The sequence below is a fragment of the Prenolepis imparis genome, unplaced genomic scaffold, assembly GCF_030444845.1.
Source record: "Prenolepis imparis isolate NDT839.2.m4 unplaced genomic scaffold, iyPreImpa1.0 SCAF_4, whole genome shotgun sequence".
NCBI lineage: Eukaryota > Metazoa > Arthropoda > Insecta > Hymenoptera > Formicidae > Prenolepis > Prenolepis imparis.
In genome coordinates this window covers 239,683-252,747 of record NW_028141162.1, presented here as the reverse complement: position 1 = coordinate 252,747, position 13,065 = coordinate 239,683, and the positions used below count along the sequence as shown (strand labels likewise).

Here is a 13,065-nt window from a genome sequence, read left to right as displayed (position 1 = left end):
TGGCCCGCTTGGGATTAAAGTTGGATTATATACCGGCAAACACGCGATGTATGGATAGCCGCGAGAAAATGAGAAATGTCTTACTACTTACTAGTATGATTGGAAAAATTTTAATGCAATTATGTTTCGCTAATCTTATTTTTTTCTTTTTTTTTTTTTATTTTACACAACAAAAGATTGCAAATAATTATATAAAGTAATATATAGAACAGAACAGCGCATATGCGCGCTATAGATGTTTAAAGATTGGTATTGTGGTCCAAGATGCGATACGATTCATGAAAAGAGAATAATACCAAAGTTTCGAAGAAGAGCGCGATGCTATATATACGCCGTCTTTGGATAGAAAGTTTCATTCGCTTTCTCAAGTTCGACATGTAAATATTGCCTACCTTTCACTTTACATGTAAATTTGCAAGTTTGAAGACAAAAGGAGAGGTATTTTTTAACAGATAGAAGGCGAGTATCTGTGATTTGATCCAATTTAATAAAATTTTTAATATCTTGTATTCTCTGAAAGATTTTCTAGATTTGAGATATAAAATCTATGGACACATAAAGTTTTGCGAAGAAATTTAAATATATGAGATAAATGTTTTTGATAATCACACACACACACACAACCTTGAATTAGAATTATATAAAACTTACTTGTGAACAATTTATATTTAATTAGTATATATTTAAAAATCAACATAATAACGTTTCGCTATTTTAACTAAAACAGAAATACGCAAATCGATCATTGAAATTAAAGTCGAGCTTTTATGGGCCACATGTAGTGGGACGAAATAAATTTCGTATCGGCGACACGTCAGGATGTGTCACGCATCCTGTTTGGAAATCCCGGAAATTGTGAGCACCGCTAACAGATCTGATCCTCGAACGAAGACACCTCCGATGACGGAAGCTCTCGATTGTCTCAAGTAAATCCGTGTCGATCTTTTTATTTCCGATTTTCGATAAACGTCGTCGACACGAAGACGTAGCGACATCGCGGATGTCACGCAATATATCTTTGTGACATTTTCGTTTAGAAATGACCAGGATTCGTTGCTCCAGATAAATTGTAAATCGAAACGTTATCGAGACAGATCGTTTCAATTATTTTCCTTGTCTTGATATCTTGCGTTTTAAAAAGTCTCAAGATGAAGGTTTACTCTAAGTACTGCTACATTACGTTAGTGTATGTATACATGTATATATATATATATATATATATATATATATATATATATACACACGTGTGTATATTATATATATATATATAGTGTTGCAATTTAATGGCCAGCAGTGTATATGTGTATATATCTACATAAATACAGTCGTGAAATAATTTTTAAAACAATTTGTATTTAACATGTGTACGGTAAATGTATTATCATATAATACATTTACCGTACAAGAATAACAACAACAAGAAAATTGAGGCGTTCGATTTTCTGTGTCGTATTCTCTTATAAAAGAGTACGCATTTAAAACCGACTCACAATACGACTATTTGTCGAATATTAACGCACACATATGTCGCTCTGTAATGGAGATGCATCCTCGAGGACTCTCGTTCACGAAAGATTGACATGCAATTAAATCATGTCCGATACGATCCTCATACATCGAAAGTTGGAGAATATGTCGTTATCGCTGCAATCAAGGCCGATGAGATCCCGCGGATTATACCAAGGAGCTTAATAATAATTTTCAATTATTTAGACAAATTACGCGCAAAAAATCTAACTGAATAGTTTTGTGACATGATATTTCGATAGTATAACATTGCATAAGATACACTAGTACAGCACAATTTTACAAATAAATGTTCATTTTGGCATCTAATATAATTTAATATATTTATATATTCAATATAAAATTATAAATGTTTATATTTTATATTTAATATATTTACGCGTGCGCGATTCGAGAAATATCTGCCATTCGTCGCTGGGGATTGTACGGGAGTTACGGAATGACAGAAAAATATGTATGTAATATGTATGTACACACCTATGAGATATATCCCCACACAGGGAATATCCCGTTGTAGAAATTCTTATCCTCCCGAGGACGACGTGTGCGCAGCTTCATCATGAACGGGTTTCGTACGGTCATTTTGCGAGAACGAATGACACGTGCTTTCGTTGAAATCCCGATATAAAGTGACCTCCTGCTTCGTTATTTCGCCGCGATTATTCCATCCGAAACTTCATATTGGCTCTGTCGACCTAATTCTGATCTTTACTACTAGGGGAACGTAGCGAAATAGAGTGAAAGAGCTATAATGTGTGTAATAATTTATTTTTATATTTACATATGTTATTTTATTTATGTTCGAAATAATTTGCTAAATATTTTATATATAGTATAATAAATGTATAATAAAATTTACGTGGAAAAACTTTAATATACATATAATTCTAATATATATTTTTCAAAAACACAAAGACATTATATTATTAAATATAAATCGGTAATAGATAGGCTATTCGAGCCGTACGCGGATGTCGGTGCGTCGATTCCAACGAAAATTAATTTTTCGTTGGAATTAACTAATAATTGTGCACGGGGCACAAATTTTGCTTGGTACACCGCCAAGACTTTATTACGGAACAATCTCAATTCGAGATTTTTAATTCCAAAGATCCCCTCTGTCCCCCCTAAAGAAATGTAGGCGAGAAAAATATAGATCCGAAAGTCGCTGAATCGGGAATCGAACCCGAGACCTTTCGCTTGCCGGGCGACTGCTCTCACCATCTGAGATGGCTCTCGCCTACATTTCTTTAGGGGGGACAGAGGGGATCTTTGGAATTAAAAATCTCGAATTGAGATTGTTCCGTAATAAAGTCTTGGCGGTGTACCAAGAAAAATTTCTGCCCCGTGCACAATTAGTTAATTCCAACGAAAAATTAATTTTCGTTGGAATCGACGCACCGACATCCGCGTACGGCTCGAATAGCCTATCTATTACCGATTTATATTTGATATATATCGAGCCTTTATATTCTTAGAGATTATATTATTAATTTTTAAACATTTAGTTGTAAATAAAAAGCGCTATTTGCTGGAATTGCTAATTATTTATCGATTCTTAAAAAAAAGAAACACATATACTTATGCGTCACATTGACGTAATAAAACATGCACATGGCTATCTCCTTGCTAGAGAATTTATGACGATGGAGAATAAATTTGTGTGTGGGTAATTCCGATTATTATCGATACGCGTCATCAACTTAATCGACGGTGAAAAACGGCTTTGCTGATATTTTTGGCAGACAACGGGTGACCGTAATGTTAGATGCGTTTCCGACAAGCGAGGGACACATGGTTTACTTTCTATATACGGATTTATTTGCTCGCAAAACTTATACGCTGCGGCTATATACTTGAAAACAGACAGCATCTTCCTGTTCTCTTTAGCAAAATGATCATTAATCTTATATAATTCTTCTTCGCTCATTGTTTTTGTAGACTTTGTAGAAATTTGTGCCAAGCAAAACTATTACGCGGATATCGAATATTTTAAGTGTTATACATGTAATATTATATTTAAATATTATGTATACAATTGAAATACATGGGCATTTGATTAAGATTAAAAAATCCTTCCTTTCACATATATGCGTTAACGCATGCAATTAAGTGTTTGATTGCGTCGTATAAATAATTAGTCAATTTGAAAAATTTTTTAAAATTACAAATTGTGGTAATTACAATTTGCATATTACGGATGGAGTTTGTTAATTGTGAGAAATTCGACGCACGAATATATTGAAAATACTATTATCGGACAAGTCTCTCTGAAACTCAAAGATTCAATCAATGATTATATGAAGAACCCTTAATGCATCCTTGGGAACGAAAGCAAAGTCCTGCAGCGCGATGTCGTAAAATCAGTTCTGTCATTCCGCACTCGGCCACAAAAATGTATCCGAAGTGCTTTCTATTGATTGATTACTTACACAAGAATCTTTTTGTAGGACCATATATGAAAGATCATATATCACTCACAGACAGTACTTTTTCGCTACACTGGCATCTTCAAAGTAGAAGAGGATAATTAATTTAAGATCAATGAAAACGTGGCAATTTGAGTTTATATAGACATGTAATTATGATTGTGATTGAGATGTACGTAAAAAGTAAATAAGATGAATCTGTAATATTATTAGCATTCTCCTTTATGAAAAAAACATTATCAATATTAATAGATAAAATATCAGACAAAAATAATTAACCATCAAAATGTAATCAACATCAGCACGACCAATCGAGTGTTTCGCGCATTCCGTTATAAACCTTGTTATTTTTTAAGTAACTTCTTTCCCTTATAAAAATAATAAAAATATTCTCCTTCCAATTTATAAGCTGAATTATGCTTGTTGAATACGATAAATTTTTTTAGTAAAATCAACATAACGATTGGTGATGATCGAGAACACGAAGAATGGAGATAGAGAAAGAAGTGCGAGGCTGGTGGGGATTGATAGCGGAGGGCGGAAAGTGCGGCGTTTCCACCCTTCGTCAGCTGTCCTGTTTGGAGCAGTCAGTGCGCGTTGTGGCTTCGCCACGTGCTTCTCGCGATCCTTATCCTTACTTTGTCCAACACGTATCGAGATCATATCATAATTTCCACAATGAAAATATTTTCCAGAAACGATTCGGCCTAACGTACTTGACCGGCTTTGAGAATGTCGAGATAACATCCCTGCTGTCATCGTGACTACGTGTCAAAAGCTCCAGAATATCACGAATTGGCACGAACACGTGCGCTCTTGGTAAGTTTTTAAAAAATTTATATATGTCAATTGAAATATTAAAGCTCATTAAAAATTCATTAGAATTTTACTCAATCGATTCACTTTTGTGTTATATAAAATAAAATGTTTGTACGATTTCATTTATCGGCGATACTCACAAAATTGATAAAGTGTTTCGAAAATTTTCATTAATATCAAAACATCATTTTAAAAAATGTAGCATTATTTTAGAAATATTTTTATACGTGTGTATCCTTCTCTAATAATATATGTAGGTATGTACAAGTGACAATTTTCACTACATGCCTATTTACCTCTCTCATCTTTCTTTCCTTTTCATCTCTTTATCATATGTAAACAAATATATTTAAAAATTTGTTAAAATTTTGAAACATTTAATCAATTTTATGATAATAACACATTAAACATAAATATTTATATTATTAAAATAAAGTTTTCTTCATATCGTATATAATTTTTTTTTCTAATGGAAGTTTTCAATCTCAATTATAGGTAACACTCATTTTTAAAGCGTTATTGAAAATTCTAAAACTATTTTATAATTAATTTGTTTCAAAGATTGAATAAAATAAAGAGCATTTAAAAAAATTTCTTAGTTTATATTTCGTAATAAAAAGATAAAAAATATTTTTTATAAATGACAATATGATGCAATATTTAGTACAACGGATTTCTAGAACTCATCGATGTTTGTGAAAGAATTTAATCGTTCGAGTGTGTGCTCTCTTTAATCTCTCACAAAAAAAATTGTACAAATCATGATATCGAGAAATGAAATGCCAAAAAGAGTGATCTTTATTTATAATGTATTCGATGTATAGTATATGTATATTTATTCTCTTTCTGTTTCTTTTTTGTGTAATATTCTATTATTATTTATTATTATTATTATTTATTTTTTATGTCACACAAAACACATAATCTATTTAAAAAACTTTAACTGTTACGTTTGTGAACGCGACGTGTAGCTCAAAGCATATTCAATAAGCGAGATGGATCTGAAATAATGTTTAACAAAAATTATTTTTTTTATCCAAAATATTTATACAAAGAGTCCAAAAACGAATAAAATTGTATAATTTACAACTGTGTAAAAGCCCTACTCAGATTTAAAGACAGTTTAAATATACAGTACGAATGGTCATTATAAAAAAATATTTTTATCTTTTTATTACGAAATATAAACTGAGAAATTATTTAAAATGCTCTTTACTTTAAATACAGTGTTTGATACATGCATTGATTTTATTCATAAATCTCTCCCTCCCCCTCCCTCCCCCCCCTCTCTCTCTCTCTCTCTTTCTATATATGTATATATAAAATTTCTCTCTCTATAAATTAATTATTTGTATAAAACTATCTTGATATTTTTAATCGAAATGGATCATCTGAGTTTTAATAGTTTTACCGATTTAAAAATATAACTAGAGCATACTCTGTATATAATCTATATATCTACTTACATCTACATATATACATATATATTGTTTTATACTTATTTTTAAATACCATTTTATTATAATTTCAGTATGATTTTATTTTAATTAGTTGCTGTGTTCAAAAAAATTGCTAAAAATTATAATTTCCTGCATTTATGTCAAGAAATGTGACGTGATTTTTTTCAACAATGTCACAATTATCGGGCAAGTTCTTTTGTCCGAGAAAATAGATTTTTTTCTGCTTTAACTTAAACGAACTTCGTTGATAGATCCTTCAACATACCCTCGTTTTTTTACTATTTTGATTCTTTCAATCTATCTAGCCGTTGTCGCATCTTTTTCTTCTGTCACCGTGAGGGAAAAGAAAACGTTCTCATTCTTCATTGAAAACATTTACACAATTAACTTGAATGCCTCAAAAGTAGGTATAAAATCATCAATTACAATATACAATTGCGTGTTGTTTGCGTTCAAATAAAATAATAATTTGTTTTGATATTACTCGGTGTACAATCAAAAGACGGACATGCCAATAAGATGTGCAATGCTTTCTAAGAAACTTTGCGGAATAAAATTACAAACTTGGGTAAACAGTCCCGTACAGAGAGCCGAATACGGGAGACAGTGCCCAGCACGGAAAACTTTGCCAGCGAAGATAAAACGCCATTGGCTAAACCGATAAACATCAGAAAGCTTTAGTTACGTTGAAAAATGCGCCGCTTCGAGGCTTCGTTCGAGCGTGGTGAGAAAAATGCCGTAAAAAGTGACGCTTACGATAGTATCCTCGCCTCGGCGGAAGCTTCCGCACTTTGTTCAAGTATTTGCCCGTCATACATTTATCGGTTCCCAGCAGGAACGAAAGCGCCTATCCTTCGGCGATATGATGAGAAGACGTCGCGATCACAAACGAGCTTCGCTCAACGATACACGGAGAGAGACGGTCATCTGTATGCTCCGTTGGAGAACTTGATAAATCACATCGATACCAATCCGTCTCTCTTCTCCCCCTACTCCTTTCCTCACAAGCGAAGAATCATGACAAGAGGCGCGAAAATATGCCATCAGCTCAATATCTTTGAGAAATGTCATACTTATTCAAACGCGCAAATGCAGATTTATATTAGATTAATATAGCCGATTTTTTAGATAAAATTATTTTTGTCGATATTTTTCCTCCTTTTTTTTTATTAAAAGTAAGCAACAATAAATAATTATTAATGACATAATTCTTTTACAACTCTGATATGCTCATAAAACTATTATTTTGCGATTTTAAAGTTTTCAGAAAGAAAGAGATATTAATCTGAAAGATTGTCGCGTTCATTCAATTCATTGAATGATTTGTTTTTGTCTCTTATTAATTAATTTTCGCGTTCGATAATAAAGAGACGAATCACTTGACACGTCGGCTATATTTATATTATATTTATATTTGCCAATGTGAAAGATGTAGTGCTTAATACAAAGCTCTGTTGATAGACAGTGCGATATTAGTTAGATTTGTGAACTTTGCTTTGGAATACAACATTTCTATTTTTTTAGCGAATAATGCGTTCGAATTACGTTTGTTGGAAACATATGTCGAGACGAGGCTATATGAGTGACTATGATAATAGGTAATTTCAGAGTAAGTGAATCTCATTGTTGCATTAGCAACAATAGACGTGTGGCTCACAATAGGGCAATCCACCATATGCAATTTGTAGCTAACAAATAATAAGTGCGTTATGTGTTGAAGAACCAAAGATCTGTCAACTATTACGATGACTGTTATCTTGGACCGTAGTTGATTTGTGCATTATCAATATATTAAAGAATTAAGTCATAAACTAGCAACACGACCGTCCGTAGTATATAGACATTCGATAATGTGTCTAATTGTGAGTAAACTTAAATATAATTTAAAGCTCGAGTAAAATATCGAAACTCGAACGGTACGACCTTCTTTGATGTTCTCGTAAAGATAAAATTGATGTGAAATTGGTTGAGAAATCTGTTGTTAAAGAATAACACGGGAAAAGTGGGACACTCCGTATAATATATAAGACTTTCCAGTAAACACACGGGTATATATTTCAAGTTGTCCTTACACGATTAAAGCGCTCAAAAATTTATCACTTAAAACGAGACACATTTCAGTACAAGAAAAATAGAAAACAAAATAGATTGACGTGTACATACACAGTCGTTAAAAAGGCAGTAGTAAAAGAAACTGTATCGAAACACGTGTGGAGAGAGAAAGAGTCAAAAAGAAAGAAAGAAGGCGTAGAAAAAAGACGTGGAATGGAATGGTGGAGAAGGATGCGACTTTCCGTCTCAGTCTCTCGAATTCTCCAGGGTGCTGCCGGTGTTGCTGTCATTCGGTTCGTGTCCTTCCTCGACTCCCTCGACGTCTTCTTCTTGGTGCGTTTCCTGAGAGCGCGCCACGTCGCGCTCCATGGACCCGCGATCCTCGTCACATTGCTGCCTATCGTTTCCGACTTCCTCGATCGGATGCTGTCGCGCCTGCATTGTTCGTTGCAGCAGCTGCGGACTGCGAGCTCGCGATGTCGATCTGCCCCTCTCTGCCTTCGTCCGCGTCTCTTTGCGTCTCGGTTGTCGACTTAATGCTTTAGTCGCTGAAACGAATATCTACAGATTAAAGGGGAGAAAAAAGAGGAATCGATATCACTAGGAATTTAAGAATAATAATTATATATATATACATATAATCGTTACATATGCTCTAGGCCGCAATTTTGAATTAGATAAAGATTATACTTTCCTCGGTAATGTCTGCAATTAATTTTTTACGTATTAAATATAGTATGCAGATATATATTAACACAGTTATATGTATTTTAAACTTAATATTATATAAACATTTAAAATTAAGGATCTAATAATACAAGATTGTATACATAACTAGTTTATTTTATTTCGTTTTGTAAAAACGAAAAAATCCAAAAAAATGTTGTATGACTTTTAGCACGATGCGATCACTTAAAATCTCCGATAAAGATTTTCGCGAGAGCTGATGCTGTATAAAAATTCTATCTAGAATCAAAGAATCAAATACAAATCGTTGTCTAAGAGGATCGTTAAATAAGAGGAAAAAGCGCATAATTTTGAATCTATCACTATAATTCTTGTACTCTATTCCAGTATGCTATAAATTACATCGGGAGACGCGCTTCCGGTTCACGTCGCTTTCGCGATCGCTCCCGTCGGAGAAGTCGGACTCGAGCTCTCGCTTGGATACTCTCGAACGTTTCGTTTTGCGATTGAATGGTACGGGCGATTCGTCGTCTCTCCCGTGCAAGATGTACCGTCCGGATGACTGATCCTCGAACTCCTCATCCTCGTACGTGCGCTTTCGCTGTCGTCGCTGCGAACATCAGAATTGCATCTCATATATGATTTGTCCAGCCGAATGGACCAATAATCCTCGTTCGAACATGTAGGGAGGAATTGTGATAATCGCTATAATTATTCAACTTTAATTTGTTTTAATTTGCTCTTAAATGATGATTTGTTTCGCATTGTGTAATGTATGTATCATAGGTACGGTATTTATGCAATAAGTATTGGCTTTGGGCTCGCTAAATCATTTAATCTCGCCTTAATTACAATTAAAGTCTCATATTATTGCCATTGTGCTCTGCGATAGGCTCTTGTTACAATTCAGCCTCACTTGAGACTCGCTTGGTTCAAAGTGTAATGGAATACCAGTAGCATTTATACCATAGAAAGACTGATACAGAGAAAGAGAGAGAGGGGGGGAAGGGGGGGGGGGAAATGACAAATATATTAAAATAAATATAACATTAAATATTATTGTTAAGGCAGTCGAATGTTTAGAATTTTAGAATGATAAATCGGTGCACCTTTCGATTCTGAACGGTCTTATTGGGTCGTCTGGGATATGGCGAACGTCGCGATCTCCTTCTTGCTTTACTACTATTACGTCTGCTACGATGTTTGCTACTTTGTTGCCGTGACGTAGTTTTTCTATATTCATAAATATTAAGCAGAGAATCGTCAACTATTTCCAATCGTGTGTTCCGTTCTCGGGTTCCATTTATATTATAATTATTCGATAAGAGAGACAAACTTTTCTATATATAGCAGTTTATCGTTATTTACATAGATTGTTTACATAGATTGCAATTCGATTCACAAAATTGCAAACGAGAAATCACTTTTCTAATGTCTATGTCTTTTTCATATCTGTTTTTACATTTCATGTTATTCATCGACAGAAATAATACACGGCATACTTGCGCTCCTGTACTCGACGAGAGGAGGATTCTGCGTCGCCGAGCGGCACTTTTATATCAGATTTGGATTTTTTCTCCTCAGTTTTCTGATTGTCGTTAGTTGACTCTTTGCTGGTGGGTGAAGTAGGAACAGAAGTGGGATTCAGAGTAGCCAGTGCCTTGTAACGACCACTTCTATGTCGTAAAAGTCCGGCGTTCACCGCGTGTTTTAGAGCTCGATGCACCTGCAATACAGCGAGCATCATAAGGGAAATATATGTACATCAACTTTTTCAAATATTTATAATAGATTATGATACATAAAAATTAGACAATTTTTCATTAAAAAAAATTAACATTTTTCCTTATATCTGCCATAAAAAATTTGGAAAAGACACGTGCAGAATAAATTTTATCTTCTATAGAATCTAGGAATCTTAATTTAAAAAACCACGTGTCTTCTTTGAAAATAACATGCTACTTCATTACAATGCAAATGCAAAGAACGTGATACATTTTAAAATGCCTCGCAAAGCAATTGTGAATATTACTAATATACGTGAGTTACTACAGAAAATTAAACTGCACACAAAATATTGATCAACTCACTGGATTGCTAGAGAAGAACAGCTCAAATTATAATACGACGAAACATATTTGTGTTACAAACCTGCACTGTCAGATTCTTGGGCGATACATTGCTCTGCCGAATAAAACTGAGAACTTCGCGAGCCGATGAACCTTTCGTGTCGCCCAGATTTATCACTGCGTCTAGCACACGAGCCATGAGTCGAGGTTTCGACGGTCGAACCATCTTGAAATTTCGCAATTCGCTTGACTAACTTGTTTCACTTTTAAATAAATTTATAGACCTGGCAACTAAACTTTAAATTATTACTTATGATCTTGTATGAAGAAGATCAATTGTGTATGGATCCTCATATAGTTAGAGTTCGACAATCTTAAATTGTCACAAACTTTTAATCTTATATGTATATATATTTATTGCGTTTTTATATCATTTTTATATTTTCCAATTATATATACAGTGTAAAATATTTACATTTTATAAAGATAAATGTCGTACATTTATTCGCCTCTCTCTGTGTGTGTTTCCAGTCGATTAATCACGGGATTACACTCGGAATTTTTTATGTCGCTTTGAATTTCGAAATCAATGTTACGCATGCACACACATTATCTGATATCTCTGACGAATGCTCGAAGCAAAAAAAAAAAAAAATATTCAATCGCTCTTTTTCGCGCAGCAAACGGTCTTGATAAATCCGTCGTAAACGCGAGTCGATCTTTTTCTCAGGAGAACCACAGCGAATTTCGTTGGGACTGGGACATGTCGTCATCCGCGTCGAAGTTGTCGCCGAAATGTCCGTTGTCTTCGGTTGCGATACTCGCTTCGTCTGTTCGACGATGCTCCTCTTTTCTAAATCTCCAAGTTTCTCATTTCGACACCTGCATGCGCAGACAAATCAGCATCCCAAGTATTTCGATGATTACCTTAGCTAAGAAAGCTAAGGTTGAGACGCGCGTACGATTTGATTTCAGGAATCGCGCGCGAGGTTCAGACTAAAGCCTCAGTTGTTCATTGAAATTGATATAATTCGACGAGAGTTGGAAACTCTCGATCTGTTAGATGTATGATCTCTGGATGTAATTGGGGAAGACTGGAAACGCGCGATAATCGACACCTATATATACGCAATTTGCCACAGTCTACAAAGATGTCGAAAATTGACATTACCTTGCGTCGACTTATAACTTTGTAACCCCAAGTACTGTCAGGATACGTCAGTATCGAGGATTTTCACGGTACCGCGATCTCGAATTACGAATTAAACTTTAAGGAAACGCCTGTTACCCTGTCTCGTTACATGCGTTCGTTAAACACTGTGTGACTTGTCTATTCTCTGCCGCTGACAGGGATACGTTGCACGTATACGACGCGCCGGAATATATTCGTATTATATAACGAAAATGATGTACGACAACACACGGTATGGTCGCTTTATATTATTATTTCTAAAAGACGTGCCATATATCTATCAAAAATTGTTGGTATCGATCTTTAAAAAATTTTTCTCGTTTATCTCCAAGACATCTCTACATAAAATATTTCTAAAAAATTTTTCAAGGATTATAAAAAAACAGTTTACTTTTTTTTCAAGGATAAAAAATGCTCCAAAAAATGAAGTAGTATTCGGCCATCTTTATCTCAGCACTTTCATCCAATGTGTTATTATATTTTGATCTAAAAGCATGCTTTGAGAGGATGATTGTATCACACCGTAATTTGAAAAATTTTATTCTTACGCAACAGCCTTTTCAAGGTACGTTGAATAATATTAAAATGTTCACTTTAAATGCTTCCGCTTTACGGTACATGGTGCACAAATAATCACGACAACGCTGATAATCAGACCGCTCTAATCGCAAACTGTGCCCATCTTTCAAAGCCGCATCCCCGTATTTACGAATAGCTGTTTGCATTGCGGAGCGGTTCGTTCGCTTTGAAATACACATCGCTATCTTTCGCTGCAAACTATTTTCGAGAGAGGACGTGCTGCAGGCAGCCAATGTGTACGCATTTACCGC

At 34.4% G+C, this 13,065-nt stretch overlaps 2 protein-coding genes across 5 annotated transcripts in view; one reads left to right on the top strand and one right to left on the bottom strand.

Moving 5' to 3' along the window:
* The first annotated feature begins 4,565 nt into the window (after window positions 1-4,565).
* Window positions 4,566-13,065, top strand: part of Grd (GABA-gated ion channel) — a 44,459-nt gene continuing 35,959 nt past the window's right edge. For 3 of the 4 annotated variants that reach the window (XM_083036600.1, XM_083036599.1, XM_083036597.1), the window contains exon 1: window positions 4,566-4,775. The gene's annotated coding sequence lies outside the window, so the exon portion shown is untranslated. Of the gene's footprint in view, window positions 4,776-12,860; window positions 13,051-13,065 lie in introns of those variants that run through there. The other variant, XM_083036598.1, reaches the window with a different exon arrangement.
* Window positions 8,285-12,369, bottom strand: LOC145935355 (uncharacterized). Its single transcript, XM_083036604.1, has 6 exons — window positions 12,215-12,369; window positions 11,126-11,925; window positions 10,477-10,700; window positions 10,084-10,207; window positions 9,377-9,584; window positions 8,285-8,835 (listed from the first exon to the last, which is right to left on the bottom strand). Exons 2-6 carry the CDS (start codon window positions 11,267-11,269, stop codon window positions 8,534-8,536), a joined length of 1,002 nt encoding a protein of 333 aa, XP_082892730.1. The 5' UTR covers window positions 11,270-11,925; window positions 12,215-12,369; the 3' UTR covers window positions 8,285-8,533.

Bases quoted from the DNA above. Each gene is read 5' to 3' on its own strand.
- LOC145935355 (XM_083036604.1), bottom strand. From the start codon at position 11,269: ATGGTTCGACCGTCGAAACCTCGACTCATGGCTCGTGTGCTAGACGCA. The intron at 10,701-11,125 runs GTTTGTAACACA...GCTGTATTGCAG, and splicing joins CCAAGAATCTGACAGTGCAG to GTGCATCGAGCTCTAAAACA. The intron at 10,208-10,476 runs GTATGCCGTGTA...TTATGAATATAG, and splicing joins CGTCGAGTACAGGAGCGCAA to AAAAACTACGTCACGGCAAC.